General features: G+C 29.8%; 1 protein-coding gene and 1 long non-coding RNA gene across 2 annotated transcripts; both read left to right on the top strand.

Annotated features, from left to right (window-relative positions):
• Window positions 1-3,798: 3,798 nt before the first annotated feature.
• Window positions 3,799-5,786, top strand: LOC132951192 (uncharacterized). The gene is made up of 6 exons (XM_061022961.1): window positions 3,799-3,884; window positions 3,960-4,372; window positions 4,444-4,542; window positions 4,736-4,825; window positions 5,018-5,107; window positions 5,233-5,786. The coding sequence occupies exons 1-6, from the start codon at window positions 3,799-3,801 to the stop codon at window positions 5,784-5,786; spliced, it is 1,332 nt and encodes a 443-aa protein (XP_060878944.1).
• An 11,993-nt stretch (window positions 5,787-17,779) lies between these two features.
• On the top strand, window positions 17,780-19,856 carry LOC132937030 (uncharacterized). Its single transcript, XR_009663588.1, has 3 exons — window positions 17,780-18,062; window positions 18,761-18,970; window positions 19,071-19,856. It is a non-coding gene; the product is annotated as an uncharacterized LOC132937030 (long non-coding RNA).
• Window positions 19,857-20,075: the final 219 nt, after the last annotated feature.

Below are 20,075 nucleotides of genomic sequence, written 5' to 3'. Positions count from 1 at the left end.
ATAAACCACTACAATGGGTAATTTGTCAGTTACACGCTAACGAACTACCTTTGCGTCATTTATTCCAACATCTAGATGGAAAAACTTCAGGACCGCGTGGATTTTCTGGAGCACTGGGAAAACAACTAGAGAATTGTCATAAGTTACCAGTTAAAAAATTTAAACCTATTAAAGGTAATATGCCGTTTTTAGAAACCGCAATTGATTTAAGTACTGACCAAAAATATTTATTCAACATTTGTGTAAGCATAATAAATGGTGAATGTTCCATAGATTTAGCACGTACAAATCCAGGTAAACAAGCACATTCAAGGTGGCTGACTACTGCAAATAGAATTTTGCGGTTATACATTAGCACTGAAACACCGGAAGAAAACCTAATAACTTTAACTGAATTTATTTTAAAAGTTTATGCACCCATGTGGTTTCACATAAAAATGAAATCATTTTGTTCATTAGGTTCAAAACATGTCTGGCAAACCATTCAATTTTCAAGATACTTACCAAAAAATTACCAAAAAATTATTGATCCAGTTATTCAAAGAAATGCATATTTTGGAGCACCTGAAAATATTCTTTTAAGTATGCTAGTTGATGATCGAATGCGTATAAGAGAACTTGCTATACAAAAAATTTTTAATTCAAGACTTAGCAAAGCAACAGGAGTTCGTATCTTTAAAGTACCTTTACTCAATTTCGATGCTTCTGATTATACTGAATTAGTAGACTGGAACAAATGTGAAATAACTGAGCCACCAATATTATCAATGATTGAAAATGAAGTTTTGAATCAAGTAATATATATATTTTACAAAACTGTTTATTAAATTTAAATACTTAATTTTTTGTTTCTTTCAGATTGTTATGTCCGGACAAGTTGCTGAGTACATTAATATATTTCCATGTCATACTCAAGCTGTTGAGAGAGCCGTTAAGTTAGTAACCGATGCATCTACTGCGGTTTGTGGTGAATCAGCAAGAGATGGATTTATACGAGCTAGAATTGAGTCGCGGGCTATAATGCCATCATTTAATACAAAAAAAGAATATAAATTGTTTAAATTATAAAATTATATGATAAGTAAAATTCTAATGATAAGTAACTTTATAATTTTTATTATTATTTTGGTAAACAATAATGTAAAATTAAAATAAAACAAATTTACACTATGTATTTATGCGTACAATAAATAAGTACGTGGCGGCACCTCAAAAAATTATCCCATGACCTCCAAAGTTTTTGTACTTTTTAATACTCTTGAAATACATAAAAAAATGTCTATTAAAAACTAAAAAAAATTTTTTTATTTTTTTTTAATTGTTTCATTCCACCCTAATGTGTATGTGTGTTTGTACGTAAGTGCGTATGTATGTAGGTATTTATAGATGTGATAACTGATAACATAGATATGATAACGCGGTGGCGGGCTCGCGCGCGTTCGCGGCGGCCTTTTGTAAGGTATAGTGGTGGTGGTGGTGGGGGGAAATTATACATCTCGTACGTATGCGAACGATTGTCGTAAACACAAGTTAAATAAGATAGAATATACATTGTAAACATAAGCGAGTAAGTTGCGCAGCTGTCTGGTTGTCGTTTAGGAAGCGACCGGTTCGAGTTCGAATCCCGGTTCAGCAAAAAAATTTTTAAATTAACTTCCGCGGCTAATTGATAGGGAAGAGTGGCGGGGGGAATATCGTACAAGTGCGTGATTGATGGTGGTGGGTATATGACGAGCGGGGTAGCGGGGGGAATGTCTTGTACGTATGTGATACTACGACCCATGCGGCCCCCCATGGTGTAGAGATGTATAGATGTATAAGATGTATGTGGGTCCTACATGAGTACTATCCTATTTGCGTTATCCAGGAAACAACACGTGGAGGTTGGCTAGAATGTCTCCCAAAAAGTTTGTTTTTCGTTACGTTAAGGTAACGGTCTGATGTAAAAATTATTATTAATTAGATTAATTTTAAAAAATAAACATAAGCTAGGAAATAAATTTAAATGACACTTCTTTTACAAAATTACTACAAATATCACGGAGACGGCGTTCTCATTGTGCATTGTTGGTACAGTGATATGCGTACAGTACATTTTATGCTAAATTACGTATAATCGTCTCTTAAAAAATTCCAAAAATCGTATAAAATCAACCCTTTGACCGATCGTTTTGAAACTTACACACATAGTATAAAGTACCCCAAGCTACCATGCCTGTGATTTTGGTGAACCTACTACAAATATCACGGAGACGGTGGTTGTGAGGTCGAGTTGTCCAGAATACGGTATATCGGTGCTGGTTTACATGGGTAAAATACTGATTTTGCCACCACTACAAGTCTAATACGCTTACCAGGGGACATAAAACTATGTTGTAAGTTGTAACTTTATTAAATATGCTCATGCGCCGTCGAGTCACTCGGCAGTTGCTCAAACATTGATTTCAAAAAATTAATTAAAATCCAGTAATTGGTAACACTGACCGAGTGAGTTTTATCGAAGTGTGGTGAGCATTGACGCCTGCCGGTCAATCGCTGTTTCATTTCCTCAAGCAATGCAGAGAGTAACACTCATCGGCTAAATATATTTGTCATGGCCTCTGTTGTGAGTATTATTTTTATTGTTATTAATTAACTTGATACAATGTCGCGTTCTTCACGCGCGTCCCTTTAACTACTCACTCCCGATATTCGCCTATTTTTGTTTCTTTTTTACTTTTCATTACGGTGCTATACACGTTGTTTTCCGTCGCATTTCCTACGCCGCGTATTCATTGGCGTTTTTTTACATCAGTTTAGCCCATTCTTATATCATTACGATGTATCATTAGGAGTTTTGGTTTTTATTACTTCAGCGTTTGACCGCAGAACGCGGGCTGACTTGCGTTTTCCGCAGTGGATTTATTACGCTATTCAAACGCGTGTCAGTTTCATTGATAAGGATGACGCTACTCTGACCATGGCGGGTTTCCCTTTGCGTAACGGGCCTAAGTGCCATTTTTTTAAAATTATAATATACTTCCAGCACGCATCCTCCAAAAAAACCATGTATTCAGATCCACTGCGTAAGTTTAACATTCTTCGTCTTACAAGCGTACATCATAGCAAAAAACTGTGTTGCGCGGGACAAAATCACTCCCTTGGTATTTATAGTAGAATTACCAAAATTCCACAATACATAGGAAACAAATTTTTCTGTGTCGTAGCGTTTTTATTTTTTTTATAGCATGAATAAAATTAAAGTTATCAATTTAAGAATAATATAATTTTTTTGGTTTTTTTCATTTAATTATTAAAAATTATTGGAGAATGCTATAAAAAAAATAAAAACGCTACGACACAGAAAAATTTGTTTCCTATGTATTGTGGAATTTTGGTAATTCTACTATAAATACCAAGGGAGTGGTTTTGTCCCGCGCAAAACAGTTGTTTGCTATATTGTACGCATGTAAGACGAAGACAACGCATGCGGGTATAGCGTCCTCTTTACATTACGGTGAACGTAGCTGCAACATTTAAATTCTATATTAATCAGTTATTTTTGTCCATTCTGGGATTTCCATGATATTGTCAGGGAGGTTGTAAACGTATCAACAGCTGTTATCTAAGCCATGTGATCAAGTAATACTCATAATAATATTTACATTTTTATTACAGCCACAGAATGAAGAACTGCCTTTTCACCCAAAGAGTCGCAATGCAATTATTTTATGTATGGCCGACGACGAGTTTACAGAAAGATTTGTGGATCAAAAATTAGGATTCCGGACACACAAGACCCATACACCAACATAGCAGATGAAGTTTTCGCGTGTGGAACACAGAATCTGGAAATTCCACGAAGAGTTGTATGCCAGTTCTGTAAGCAAAAATTGTTGTTTTAGGTATGTTATTTCTTGTTATAAATTGTTTTGAAATATTTGAGAAATATGTGTTTATGTTAGTATATTGAATTTCAGGTATGAACCATGTATGAGGTATACTAATGAGAAGGGATTTGGTGCAAAAATTGTATCGAATGCCCTCATTAAAAAAAATAAAATGATTCCTGGTTTAGGAGGACAATTATTTTTTATTCATGACAATGATATTAAAGCTGGCGTTAACGATTTCTCAGTCATTACCCGCAGCTGTTCCCTAAAACAGTTTGTTTACCTAGGCCCAGCTGCTTATATAAATCACGACTGCGAGTCGAACGCAGTGTTTTCGTCAATTGGCGAACCGTCTTACGTGCAAATAAAGTCAGTGAAACAGATTCTCCCAGGAGAGGAGATTACTGTGTTTTACGGTCATGGTTATTTTGGCGATAATAATGCTCAGTGTGAGTGCATGACGTGTGAAAACAATATGAAGGGCTTTTTCTCAAAAAAAGGTAATATTACATATTATTTTCATGCTTTCTTATATATATAAGCATTTCTTTAAAGTACATTATGACATTAGTTGATACAGTAGACACTATGGCAGTGGACGACCTACCCACGATAACAGTTAACGACCCGCCAGAGACCGTCAATGTTCCTGCTTCTACTGAAACCAAAGGTAATACAGCTGTTTTTTTGTTTTACATTCTACTTTTATCTTGTGAATTTCTTCCCTATCGTCAATTATATTCCTATATTGCTCACACAATATACAATTGTACATACCACATATCAATTTCAATAATTTTACTATAAGCATTTTTTTTTTTTTTTTAAATACATTATAACATTAGTTCTTACTTATATTACAGTAGAGAGTATGTCAGTGGACGACCTATCCACGATAACAGTTAACGACCCGCCAGAGACCGTCAATGTTCCTGCTTCTACTGAAACCAAAGGTAATACAGCTGTTTTTTTGTTTTACATTCTACTTTTATCTTGTGAATTTCTTCCCTATCGTCAATTATATTCCTATATTGCTCACACAATATACAATTGTACATACCACATATCAATTTCAATAATTTTACTATAAGCATTTTTTTTTTTTTTTAAATACATTATAACATTAGTTCTTACTTATATTACAGTAGAGAGTATATCAGTGGACGACCTACCCACGATAACAGTTAACGACCCGCCAGAGACCGTCAATGTTCCTGCTTCTACTGAAACCAAAGGTAATACAGCTGTTTTTTTGTTTTACATTCTACTTTTATCTTGTGAATTTCTTCCCTATCGTCAATTATATTCTTTTATAGCTCATACAATTAAATTATGACAATAATTTTTACTTATATTACAGAAGAGTCTGAGACAGATGATGACAGTTATACAGATACAGACGTTTCTTCATCTGACGAAAATGAAGTACACAAAACAACTGACGATGAAGGTTCTATGCAATCAACAGGAAGTAGTGACGTAGACTCTCCTTATAAATACCATTGTTCCAACTGTGATCTATCCTTCAAATATAATTGTTGGTATAAAAGACATATGGCAACCCATAACCCTGGGACTTTTACATGTGAATATTGCCACAAAGTTTTTAAAAGGAAAGACACCATGCGGGAGCATGAACGCCTTCATTTGGGTGGACCAAAGTATAAGTGTGAGCATTGCTACAAACAGTTTGGAGATAAAAGAAATATGAACATGCATATAAAATTGATCCATCAAGGCTCAATGGTCAAATGTCAAAAATGTGACAAAATGTATTCGGGAAAGAGACAATTGAGGTATCACGACAACCGTGTACATTCAAAAATTAAACCGTTTGAGTGCAACATATGTGCGGAAAGATTTCCTGTACCCTGCATGCTCTCAGTACATCGTCTTAAAATGGTAATATATTGAAACTTTATTAAAAAAAAATATGAATTTATTAACATTGATAATGTTTTTTTTTTCAGGATCACAAATAATAAAATATATAATATATACCTATTTAGTTGTTAGTTACTTATTTTATCTTATTTATCTACTATTTTTCGTTTATTTTTCTATCTAAGATTTGTATATTTTTTTTTTCAAGAATTGTAATGTAATGCATTAAACAAATCTTTTTTTTTTATTATTCTATATCATTTGTTTTTGAATATGTATATAATAACCTAACATATTATAATAACTATAAATCTTTAACCTTAGAATTTTTATACAAAATGTAAAATAGTAAAAATTTAAAAAAAAATAATGTATCACTATTTTTCGTTTATTTTTCTATGTAAGAGTTGTATATTTTTTTTTTTTCAAGAATTGTAATGTAATGCATTAAAAAAATCTTTTTTTTTTTATTATTTTATATCATTTGTTTTTGAATATGTATATAATAACCTAACATATTATAATAACTATAAATCTTTAACCTTAGAATTTTTATACGAAATGTAAAATAGTAAAAATTTAAAAAAAAATAATGTATCACTATTTTTCGTTTATTTTTCTATCTAAGAGTTGTATATATTTTTTTTTTTCAAGAATTGTAATGTAATGCATTAAAAAAATCTTTTTTTTTTATTATTCTATATCATTTGTTTTTGAATATGTATATAATAACCTAACCTTTTAGGTTATTATATACATATTATAATAACTATAAATCTTTAACCTTAGAATTTTTATACAAAATGTAAAATAGTAAATATAACTAATGGCCTCGTAGCCGATGTTTCTTTTGTTCAATAAAAAAAAAAAAATCTTTAACCGGTTGTCTCTAATCATTTTGGATACTTACAATTTGCATAAAGTGGTTGTGAGGTCGAGTTGTCCAGAAAACGGTATATCGGTACAGGATTACAGGGGTAAAATACTGATTTTGCGACCACTACAAGTCTAATACGCTTACCAGGGGACTTAAAACTATTTGGGGGTATAGAGTAAGTCATGTAGAGTCGAGGGATATCTTTTTGAAAGCGGTAGTACCAAATTTGGATTTTTAGTAATTTTATTTCATATTATAAGTGCCGGGCGAACGTAATTTGCACTACTACGATCGGTCGAAGGGTTGATTTTATATATTTTTTTTAAGCAAGTATTGGGTTTGCCGTGTGAGACCTGGGGTAGACCGACAATGCACAATGAGATCACCGTCTCCGTGATATTTGTAGTAGGCTAACCAAAATCACAAGCATGGTAGCTCGGGGTACTCTATACTATGTGTGTAAGTTTCAAAACGATTGGTCGAAGGGTTGATTTTATACGATTTTCCAAATGGCGTTTAGCTGTTGCCGGGTGAATACAGCGGTAGACCACCGAATAATTACTAGGGATGGTAGCTGAGTACTTGTGTAATATAATGGTGTACGATTCGTGACGATCGCACAATTATACGATTTTTAATTAATTTTTAATATCAAAATTTGCACGACCATCCGGTGATTGCATGGAGATCGGCCAGACTCCAGCCGTTAGCACAGTGCATATAGGGTATTTGATATTTTTACACGAAATTACTAGGGATGGTAGCTGAGTACTTGTGTAATATAATGGTGTACGATTCGTGACGATCGCACAATTATACGATTTTTAATTATTTTTTTAATATCAAAATTTGCACGACCATCCGATGACTGCCGTGGGATCCGCCAGACTCCAGCCGTCAGCTCAGTGCATATAGGGTATTTGATATTTTTACACAAAATTACTAGGGATGGTAGCTGAGTACTTGTGTAATATAATGGTGTACGATTCGTGACGATCGCACTATTATACGATTTTTAATTAATTTAATTCGAATTACTAGCCATTTTAATAAAATTTAGTACTGGTTACAATTATGTTGCTTGGATACCAAAGTTATTGAATTTTAAAATTGCTATAGGTTCTGAAGTAAATAATACATTATACATTTTCAAAACTAAAGGACACATATAATTACACATTTTCTTAATTGCTGTTAAAGATAAGACATTAAATGTAAATAAATTGTAATAATAAAAAAATGTTTATCAATTATTTGAGAACTGTAAGATAGTTATAATTTGTGTTCCTTAATAGTTTTTGAACATTGTCCCTGTAACAAAAAAAAAATATAACTCATAATGAGGTAAATCAGTTGAAAATTAAAACTTTAAGTATACCTTGGATAAAACGATGTTTTTTTGTTTTTAACAATTGACTGAGGGGTATTAATGAGGCAGGTTAGTTCATAGTTTTTAGAGGGTATTATACTGTTAATGGTTATATATTTAATAATCTTATTTATTTTGTCTTTATACATTAGAAGGTTATAACGGAAATCGGAAGTGAAAGAATCTAAATTAGTGTAAAGGTGATTTTGAAGAATAGAAGTTAGATTATTTTTTAGAAAAGAAGTTTGTTTTTTTAAGATGGAGAAGTTAAAATTGATAGGGTTACTGTAGCGAAGAGAATAGAACTGAAAAAGAGAAATATGAATATTAATGATGGTTTTATAAAGAGTTGTATTGTAGACATTATTAAGTTTTGATGTTGTATTGTTAATTAGAAAGTACTTAGTGGGGGATTTAGAAGAGGGCCTGAAACTATCAATGATTTTTTTTTGAAGAAGAAGGAAAGTAGATTTTTTAATTAATGGCAGAGAATGTTTTGGGTGGTAATTAATTTTTAAAATTTTGGTGAAGGTTAACACGTGTTCAATTAATGATTTCATCTGAAATTTTTTAAAATTTTAATTATTATTAATTTTGTATATATTTAATTTAAGAGGACGTGATACCCGTATGTGTTGTCTCCGTTTTACAAGTACATAACATACCAAATTTACTATGTTACGCATTCGTTAATCGGAGACAACGCATACGAATATCATGTCATATTAATCAATGTTTATAACTTGCAGTTAAAATATTATTGCATTTGTTTTGGATCAACCATTGGAATACGGAAATGATGATAATTTCACAAATTGTAAAATTATTTGTTTTCTCAAATATAATTTTTTTTAAATAGTCTCCGACATCCACATACATAACATTAAATTGATGTTCATCCTTTCTGTAAGCATAATGTTATGTATATATTTAAAAACTATTTGAAATTAAAATTAAAATCAATTTTTTTTTTTAGATGCTTACACAATCATATTAAAATCAAATTCTAAATGGTTTTCTAGATTTTCTAGTTTTGTGACAATGTTCATGAAATCATAATAATATTCGTATTTAAAAATCTGATAACCATATTCAGTGAGTGTGCAATTCATGTCGTAATATTTATGAATATGATTATAAATAATATTAAACTTAGCACATAATATACATAGGTCAAAGGCTTCATGTACTAAAGCACTAAATTCTGGATTCTGTTTACTGTAAAGAATTGTAAATAAATGTGTAAATAATTAAAAATTTATAGAAATGTATAATATAAAAAAATGTTCTTACTATTCATTAAATGACAGAAAATTATCGCTTATTTTCGTGCTTGTCATTATTTTGTGTATCCACATTTTTGATTTTGAAACATAAATTTCGATATGTTTCTCAATTCAAATCATATATATTTAATCACCCCTCCTACTGGAATTCGCAGCTTTAATTTCAGTTTGTGCATAAATGCGCAGCCCATAGGCATGCTCACGGGGGTGGAGCCATTCGCTTTCAGTTCTTGCACTCTGTTGGGCCGGGGGCAAACGCTTTTATTTTAGAATCCATAGTAAATAATAGTGTAACAAAGTCCCACAAAACAATACTTTTTAGAAAGAAAAAATAACAACATATTTTGTAGGCTTAATGGCACGTGACAAGAATTATGAAATTATTATCTAGATTTATTATTTTTAATAAACATGCAAATGATAAATGTACCTACAATTAATACAATAATGCCTGACTGTTTAATGTAATTATTAGTTCGTAATATTTAGTCTATATTGCTTTGTTTGGCACTACAGATATTTGATAACCTCTTATGTACTTCGCACGGGCCACGTTCAAATCCAAAATTGAACTTTATTCATATTTGTTACATAATACATAGGTACCATGTAAGAAAAGGCACTATATTAACTATTTAAATAAGTAAGATTAAAAAAAAAGTTTGTTTCAAAATAAAAATTATACAATTATTAGAAAATTATTTTATCGTGAATTGAGCTAACCCATTATATATGCTACAAAGTCAAATTAGAGGATTCAGCCGTATTAACTATTAACATATTAGAACAATTAATTAGGTCAGGATTGGTAGGTATACTCTGGAATTCTCAAAATAACATTGTTAAATCATTGATTGTTATTATTTAATATGGGTAATATTTACGTAATACAACTCGTATAACAGTGTACCTATAATAGGTACCTGCATCATATAACATAGGTAAGTGATAAGTGTATCTATGATTTATTTGGTGACCCATTCACCATTGACCATTGTATCAAATATCTAATATACATTATACAATGTTCATAATATATCACTCTGTAATGATTTTTATCTGTCTCAACAATGGAAAACAACTCAAAACATCAGGGCCGGATTGGCCAGTCGAGCTTTCGAGAAAATCTCGAAGGGCCGCTTTAAGTTTGGGCTGGTAGGAGTAAATGGCCGAAATGGCTCAATTCCCCGGAGAAGTTCATTCGAGGTTGTATAGACTCTATATCTGGATTCCAATACAGGTGTCTGCTGGTAGGCTTACTGTTACGGTAAATCGTGGTAGTAACTCAATATTGTTGTCAACATCGTCTTTGTTTGATTAATGCCACAATCAGTATCGCCGGACAACCAAAAAAACAGTAACACCACATTGAAAAAAAAAAATTCGTAAAAGTGAGTTACGACCCTTTTCGTTGGGGCCGTCGACCGGTCCGGGCTTGTTGACAACTTATTGTTACAAGTTTAAAAATAGAATCGAAAATAGTTATTACATGGGCCGTTATAGGCGATGGATAGGCGATAACGGATAAAATAATAATTGTTATCATCGCGCTGTCGCAATTACACATACACATTACATATTTTATATTATATTTTATTTTCGTTTTTCACTGTTTAAAGTGTTAGTAATGTGAATACTGATGAGGTTTTATTCATTGTTTTAAATTTTATTTATTAACGTTTTAATTGTATACTATTCAGTATTCATATTTAATATTTTACGATTTTCAATAATGAGTGAAGAACAAAAAGCAATAGTTAACAAAAGGAAAGGCGGTGCAGAAAAAGCAAGAGATAAATACAAAAAGCTGTTGTTGGCCTCAGCAAAACAATGTTTGACACTAAATGAACTATTTAAACCAAAAAAACAATCTCTACATAAAAAGGTAGGTAAAATAAAATGTATTTATTATGCTGTTTAGACGTTTAGTTAATAAGCAATAACTAATGTTATAATTTTTTAATTTAAATTGTACTTCTTAATGTCTATTTTTCAAATTTATTATTTTTAAAGTACCTATTAATAAATTAAATACAGCAATTAGAAATATGGTTAGTGACATTAATGATACAATTTTAAATTATATTTTTGGCCAATTGATTGTATCCTACTGGTGCAATTGAAAACTGAACAGAAGAAAAAAATAAATATAAATACCTAAATAAAATGTGATTTATTTTATTATTATATGTTTATATACAATTTACTATTTGTAGAGTGTTGATGGACTTAGTTCAGATATGAGAAAAATTGGTAACGACAATAATGATAAAAATTCAATCGATAATGCTTTTGAAGATGTTGTAGTTACAGCTATGGATGAAAATGTAAGTATAATAAATAAGTTGTATGTGATACATATTTAATTGGTGTGGTTGTATCCTGTAGATAATAATATTGTGTTACATAATTGTAGGACACAATAATTATGGATAAACAAGATAATGTCCTTTATAAAAATGTACATAATGAAGTATGTATTGACACAAATAATTATTTTGAAATATTTTCATATTTATAACATGGTTAGGTATTTATACATTATAGATTTTACCATCACTCAATGACGATGATGCTGGTATATTCATAAATTGTTTTGAGAAACCATTGGCCAGTAACTTACATTCATTCTTTAAATATCATCCACTTCAGCAATTCAATAATGTGAGTTTCAACCCAACAAAAGCATATTTTCGAAAAGAAAACAATTCAACCTTTAAACGACAATGGCTTACCTATTCAAAATATCAGAATGCTTTCTATTGTACATTTTGTCTAGCTTTTGGTAGTGATAACAACCGTTTCACTTCAGGATTAAAAGCTGAATCAATTAATAATCCATATACTCGAATCAAAGAACATGAACAAAAGTCACATCATGTAAATAATTGTGAAGCTTTTTTACATTATACTAATGCAACAGATATTAAATCTAGATTCAGTACTAGTAAACAGTATGAGGTAGAAAGAAAAAGGGCTGTTTTTCATCGACTCATAGATATAATAAAATTAATAGGAAAACGTGGGTTAAGTTATCGGGGATCAAAAAACGCAGAAGCAGCGTACACATTGGACAATTCTGCATTGGATCATGGCAATTTTTTAGAAATAGTTTTGCTTCTTTCAAAATATGATCCTTTACTAAAAGAACATGTAGATAAAGTTGTTTCTAAAAGTCAAAAAGCTAAATGTCATAAAAATGAAACAACATCTGGACGCCCTGGTGGGTTGTTAACTTTCTTATCAAAAACTACTGCTGACTACATAATTGAAGAATTAGGACTTTTAATGAAAAAAGAAATTGCAAATCACATAAAACAATCAGAATTTTTCACAATTCAGATAGATTCGACCCAGGATATCAATGTACACGATCAACTGTCTGTAATAATTAGATTTGTTTCAGAAGATGTAAATGAACGGCTAATAGCATTAGTAGATTGCAAAAGTGGAACAGGAAAAAATCTATGTGATGATGTATGTCAAGTATTAATAAATTTAAATTTAGATGTTAAAAATTGTATTGGAAGCTCGACAGACGGAGCAAGTAATATGCGGGGCCAATATAATGGATTCTCTGCTTGGTTAAATAAAGAATCACCTGAACAGGTACACGTTTGGTGTTATGCTCATGTCCTAAACCTTGTCATGATAGATACTACACAAATTTGCATTCAAAGCAAAAATTTGTTTGGATTATTGAACTCCATTGCTGTTTTTGTAAGAGAATCTTATTTAAGAATGCATGCATGGGAGGTAAATAGTAGATTCAAATTCATTTCAGTCATCGGAGATACAAGATGGTGGGCAAAGGATCGGTGCTTAACAAAAGTATTTGGTTCCTTTAACCACCCAGAAGAAGGATTGTACATAGACATAATTAAAACTTTGCTTGAAATACATTTGTCAAGTACATTTTCACAAGATGTTTGTTTCAGAGCGAAATGTTTGGTGGATAGTCTACTTAAATATGAAACAATACTTACAGCCCACATATTCCAGCAAATTTTTGTTTCTACAACACCAGTATCAAAATATTTACAAGCCAAAGGGATGAATGTTGTTCAGGCATTTCATATGATTAAACAAACTATTAAAACATTGGGTTTACAATCCAGAAAATATAATATTATTGTTGAACATGCAAAAAAATTTATTGAATGGGCCAATGATGAAATGGATGAATTACATATAGAATCAGATTATAGAGTTGAAGAACTGTTTCATGTAAAAAGAATTTCAAAAAAGAAAAAAATGCCAGGAGAAACATCAAGTGATGAACCACAAAACGATCCTAACAGTCGTTTTGAAATTGGTGTATATAATGTTGTCTATGATCAAATTCTTACAAGTTTAGAAAAAAGATTTGGAAGTCATAGTCAGCTGTATAATGATGTATCCTACTTAATTCCTGAATATTTTAATAAAGATGTACCGGAAATTGCATTTCAGTGGATGAGTAATAAATTAAAACGGTTTGATAACAACATAACTGCTGGGATAATACAGTCAGAACTTAAAGACTTTATCTGTAAATGGCCTAAAATTAAAAATATTGCCAAGACTTCCGAGAATTTTTTGAGGACGATAGTGATGAAGATAGTAGAGAAGATGGAAATGAAGAAATAGGAAACAGTTCAAGTAATCGCTGTTTAAGTATAGGTGGACAGGAAGCGTGCAAAAATTGCATTGTATGTTGTTACAATGTTTTAAAAAAATATAACTTGCACACTACTGCTTATAGAAACCTATTTTTAGTCTATAAATATGTTTTAACACTTTCTTGTACTCAGGTACGTTGTGAAACTACTTTTTCGAAACTAAAATATATTTTGAATCGATTAAGGAATTGTTTGTCTCAAAATAAATTGGAACATTTTTTGATAATGAGCATAGAAAAGGATATTCTTATGAATATTGATAATGAAGATGTAATAAATAATATATCCCAAAGGAGTCGGCTTTTATCAGATGCATTAAAATTGTAAATATAATAATATATAATAAGAATAAGAATATATTATTTTTCTGTATTTATAAGTAATATTTTTTTTTTTTTAATTTACATGGAAAAATAATGAAAAATTTTAATTTTTAGGTATTAATATGATGTTTTATTATATTTTATATAATTATATGTATTTAAATTATTCTAATGGCTCAATATGCTGATTAAAGTTTATTATTTATATGAAAAATAAAAATATATATTAAATAATAATAAATTCTTGTTAGATTAGGTAAATGTGAACAATTTACTGTTACATTACTATACTATTCCAAAGAACCATACAGTCTTATGACTGGGAAAGTATATATTTAATATTAATTTGGTTGTCCATTTTTGAATGTTGATTATAATATATTATTAAATTATATATTACAAATATTTTTTTTTATCATATGCAATTGAATGAATTCTTTTTTATTCTACAGACACAAATATTATATTTCTTATTGGTTAATATTAGGTAATTAAAATGTTAAAATTATGAGATAAGGTCATAGGTGCAATTTGAGTTTTAAATTTGGGGAGGGGGCTGAATTATTTTTCTAGTGGTGTCAACAAATGTGATAAGGTCATTATTATTAATGCATATTGAATATTAACATTTGGCCAATAGGTATATGGGCCACTATAACAAATTATGGGCCGGTAGAAAAATATATCTCGAAGGGCCGAGACATCCCAATCCGGCCCTGCAAAACATAAAAAAACGTAAAAAAATGTAAAAGTTAGTGACTAACAATAAAATAATCACATGGAAATATCGAACTATTATAATATAACAGGAACCAGTGTTTTTTTCACTTACAAAAATTTTAAGTATAATATATTATTATTCGTATAGCATAGGCGCAAATAGCCCAATATTTTGATGGGGCACTAAAACCCCATGATCTTCCTATATTATTTTCTAAAAATTATATATGCTTATAGTACTAAGTACGGAACTTTGAATTGTGAGATTAAGTCCTCTCCCCCCCCCCCCTATTTGTGCCAATGATTTGTAGCTTATAAGTTATAGTCGTTATAGGTACCAATATCATGTACCTACCTATCACAATATTAAATATTGTTATTAATATTTTTAGATTTATAAATCTATTTGCTTGTAGCGGATATACATCAGACAATATAATAAATTATATACATCCTTCAAACAGAATATTAGCATATTCTAATTATTAATCATGCAGCCACGCCTAATTATTTTGTTACCATAAAAAAATTATATTTATTAACATTTATGTGAATAATTTTTGATAATGTTCAACAATTTTAACACAGTTTACTGTGTACAACTTTTTATTTTTCCCATGCAGAAGGGTGCTTAACATTTTCAAGTACCTACCTAGCTCAATTGGTCATTGGAAATCACAAATTACATTAATATTATTTTAATGTAGGTAAGTATACTATATTTTAATTTTCATTTTGTTTTTTATTTTTTATTTAAGAAGATTTACCTAATAAGATGTAATAATAATATATTATAATAGATTATTTTAATTTTGTATTCATAATTTAGATACTGTTGATCCCAAACATACAAATAATTTTGATAATTATTGGAATAATTTTTTGCTTTTTAATGAATATTTTACTATCACAATTGTATAATATAATAAGTATTTTTTTTTTAAATTTTTTTTGTGTCTGCTATTACCTTTAAGGACAGTAAAAATGCATAGATTTTCTTCAACAGGACCTTTTCTGATAGGAATTTGAATCCAAGGCTTATAGATAATAATTATCTATAAACCTTGGAGTGAACTACTTGGTACTTGGGGGGTCAAAAGTAAAGTAAGTTTTCAAAAGCACCAGGAAAAACAAAATAAAAAGTAAAGAATAACGGGAATTTTTACGCAAAATCTGTTTTTCACAAAATTGAATTTGGTTTTTGGTGTTACTCTAAAACAAATTATCGTAAATACATGACATTTTTTACTCAATGTATTATATGTCTATGTAATAGATGGAACCTTAGTATAAGCAAATACTATATACGACAATACGGTACACTTACTACTGTAAAACCTGGCGATCCGTCTCATCAATTCCCCCGAGATTGCTATTAAATTGCCTAAAATTACTCCTTAAATATGATATATATAGGTATAAACTTATTTATTTTTAAGGGGTAAATTACGGCAATCACAACTACAATCTCGGGGGGAACTGATAAGAACTGGACGCCAGTTTTTACCATAGCTGTCCCGTATAGTCGTATATAGTATTTGGTATTAGGTCTATGCTACAACCACTGTTATTATCCATAATTTATAATTGTGCCCATATCTTTGTTATCTATTCAACAGACTACCAGTATAATTGTTCTATGCTACCAGTAATCATATCAGTAATCAAATCAGTATCAGTAATCTCTTATCTCGTAGTCGTTAAAAAATTTCAAATTCGAAAATAAATACTGAGCAGTAAGTAGTTGTAATGTTATATCAAATACTATATACGATCGTATATAGTATTTGGTTATATGCACAATGCATATTATCGCTTCCAGGTATTGTATGAAAAATAACTAATTACTAATTTATTTATCTGTCATTCTATGGTCGCTGGTGGGTACTGGCGTCTGGCTGGGTAGTTAATGTTCTTACTTTTCATTTTTATAGTTGGTACTGATTACTGTTGTCTCATGTCTGTTACTACTCAGCACACATCATCTATCTACTACCTACCTATTGATTGACGTTTTTAACTTTTCAACTTAAATAACGTGAGTATAACTTGTAAAATTGACTTATATGTTTAAATAGTTTAATATTAGTGAATCGCACGTGAAATTTAACTTTTATGACGAATAGGTAAGTGAATTAACTCAAAATTCAAGCCACATGATGTTACTTATTAATACCAATATACCATAGACATAAATAGAATATTAATTTTGAGTCATTCTAATGACCTTTTAAGCTCTCCGTACTCACCTTTAAAATTAGATTGGAACTCATAATTATTAGGTATGATAAGTAAAACATTTGATATTTCTATAATTTGTAATCGGATATTCATAATTTATGACCATGTACCATATAGTAATATACTAAAATATTATTACCTATTTACTTATGTAGTTATGTGTTGTTAAGATCTTTAAAAGAGGCTAACTTCTGATAAGTTTTTGATTGTAAGGTCTAAGGTTAGGTTAATTCATAATATCGCCTATTAGTTATTCCCACTGAATATTAAAATAGGTATCTATTATGTTTGTGACTACACTACATTAATAGGTATTTATTAAATAAGAAATTTAATATTTAGACAAATTGTTTAATGTAGATATATGTATCAACCTCATGAATCTAAATTCTCTGCAATAAAGGATATCCAATTTAGTCTATAAAATAAGTATGTTTTTATCCTTGGTTATTATTTAACTTAAATTAGGTTTGTGAATTATTATTTTTTGCAGAAATTGTGAAACAGTGAATATTATCATTTTTTATTAATGGCCCATTACAAAATTATGGGCTAAACCTCTCAAATACTCAATAATATTACGGTCCCTGAAATGTTGAACTAAATTTAAAATGCGGTCTGATGCTTCGACATATTTTTTTTTTGATGGTGGTGGTTCATGGCCTCCAACAAGAAACTCATAATACAGATCTCTTTCTGCCTGAACTTTTTTCAATTCAATTATAAACTGCCAGATCGTCGGATGATTCATGCTGAGCTGTGCTTGCAGTCGCCGATGAGAAGCTTCTGCTACGTTGTTTGTTTTCTATTTTAAACAAAACCAATTCAAGTAAATCAGCTATTTTAAAAGTATAAAAAAAATTGGTTTAATATTACTACATAAATGGAATTTTATTATTCTTATTGACTAAAATCTGTAAATTTTATAAATTGGACACTTTTAAAAAATATTATTTAACATTTGATTTTAGTTGAGTCACTGACACACTATTATATTTATTTATTTTAAATTAAAAGTTAAATAATGATAATATAGCAATAGATAGAACAATTTAAATAAAATAAAATAATAAAATATTATATTAAGTATGCATAAGATTGTATATTTATTATATTATATTGTGATTGTGATTGTAATTGTGTGCCTCCCATGATACATTATTAATTGAGATTTTATATCATTTATATCTTACACAACCTATAATTGTGTATAAATTATATTATATTATATGAGTTTGAAATTTGAATATCCCATATAAATTGTATAACAAAATGAATGAGTGTATAATACAGTGCAAATGCTACACCAATACTATACATTTTGTATTGATTAATTATTGAGCTCAATTTTTTATAAAAATGTATTATAATAATTAATTAATTCCATAGTACTTTTATTTTAACATGTGTTATTCCTAACTTGATCTTAATAAATAATTGTTTAATAATTACTACTATAATTTATTACTGTTGTATAGAAACATAAGATTATTTTTAAAAATGTTTTATGTCTTACCATTTGTTCAGTTAAGACTCTATTGTACAAGTTCCATGTCTCAATCGGAAATGCTGGTACCCTCCTCAAGCCTTCTCTTCTCAATATTCCGATATAATACATTTCCAGCCAATCTAAAATTGGTTGTAATGTAGGCTCTACCCGTTCCAACTCTTCACTTAATATTTCAAAGCTTTCAACAACGTTTATGGGAGGAACAAACGCCAAGGCAGTTATCATACGTGCGTATAAATTAAAATCTGCGTTATTTCTATAAGAACTAAAAAAAAAATACATAATTATAATTTGTACATAGTTTACATTTAAAATTTTATATTTCAGCTTACGCCATCAATCCCGCAGTTCCAATTTGTTTCTTCAAATTCTGAAGAAGATGGAAAAAACACCCACGAATTTCTACTTCAGGAAATTCGTTCCTAAACGCGTTGTGGATCGCTAGTTCAAAGTCCACAGAGACACTTCCTACGTTGATGCCTGGCGATAAATTTTTTATTTGTACAAGCAAATTATTGTATGTTGCTTGACTTTTATTGGGCAATATGGCATAAACACATGGATGTACACCTCCATTTCGACATCCTAATATTACGAACACTTGAGAAAATAGTATGGGAGCTATTTTGAAAGTCCCATCTACAAACCATTGTTCAGATGTTGATAATATCTAAAATGAATCCAAAAATTAGAAATTCTTAAAAATGAATTGGTTTTATTATTAAGACGGAGATAATACTATCAAAATGATTTAAGAACATACTTCTAAACCTCTTTGACGACCGAATAAAAGAATTCTATTATTCTCAGGGCCAGTATCACATAATAAAAAATTCTCAAATACTCCTGGTTCGACTTCATACTCCTTAAAACTGTCAGGGATATCTAATTCAAATAATGTTAAAGGGGCAACAGGAATTTGTGGCCCATTTTGACGTCTTACCCGTCGCACAGTTTTTTTTAGTGTGTTTATAGATGATAAGGCTCCTTTACCAGCAACAGATAACCCATCTAAACAAATTAATACATTATAGTTTAAGTCATAATACATACAAATATGCAATATACATGCAAATATATTTATAATATTTATATTAAATTAATTTTACTTAAAAAATTTAATTATAAAATATTAATAACTAATAAGTAGGTACCTATCCTAATGACATAAAAAGAATAATATTACTTATTCAATAATTAATTGCATTGTACATTCAACTAAAGTAAATTAATAAAATCTGAATTAACTATTGTATTCATATTTGACATAATAATATTGGCTCCAATGAAAAGTGTTTTTTATACTATGTTTTAGTGAATAAACTAATGTTT

Source organism: Metopolophium dirhodum, chromosome 1 (assembly GCF_019925205.1).
Source record: "Metopolophium dirhodum isolate CAU chromosome 1, ASM1992520v1, whole genome shotgun sequence".
In the NCBI taxonomy this organism is placed as follows: Eukaryota; Metazoa; Arthropoda; class Insecta; order Hemiptera; family Aphididae; genus Metopolophium; species Metopolophium dirhodum.
This window is presented reverse-complemented; position numbering and strand designations above follow the sequence as displayed.

Excerpts from the sequence above, each read along its gene's own strand:
- LOC132951192 (XM_061022961.1), top strand. The coding sequence starts at position 3,799 with ATGAAGTTTTCGCGTGTGGAACACAGAATCTGGAAATTCCACGAAGAG. Across the intron at positions 3,885-3,959 it reads AGCAAAAATTGTTGTTTTAG|GTATGAACCATGTATGAGGT; the intron begins GTATGTTATTTC and ends ATTGAATTTCAG. Across the intron at positions 4,373-4,443 it reads GGGCTTTTTCTCAAAAAAAG|TTGATACAGTAGACACTATG; the intron begins GTAATATTACAT and ends TTATGACATTAG.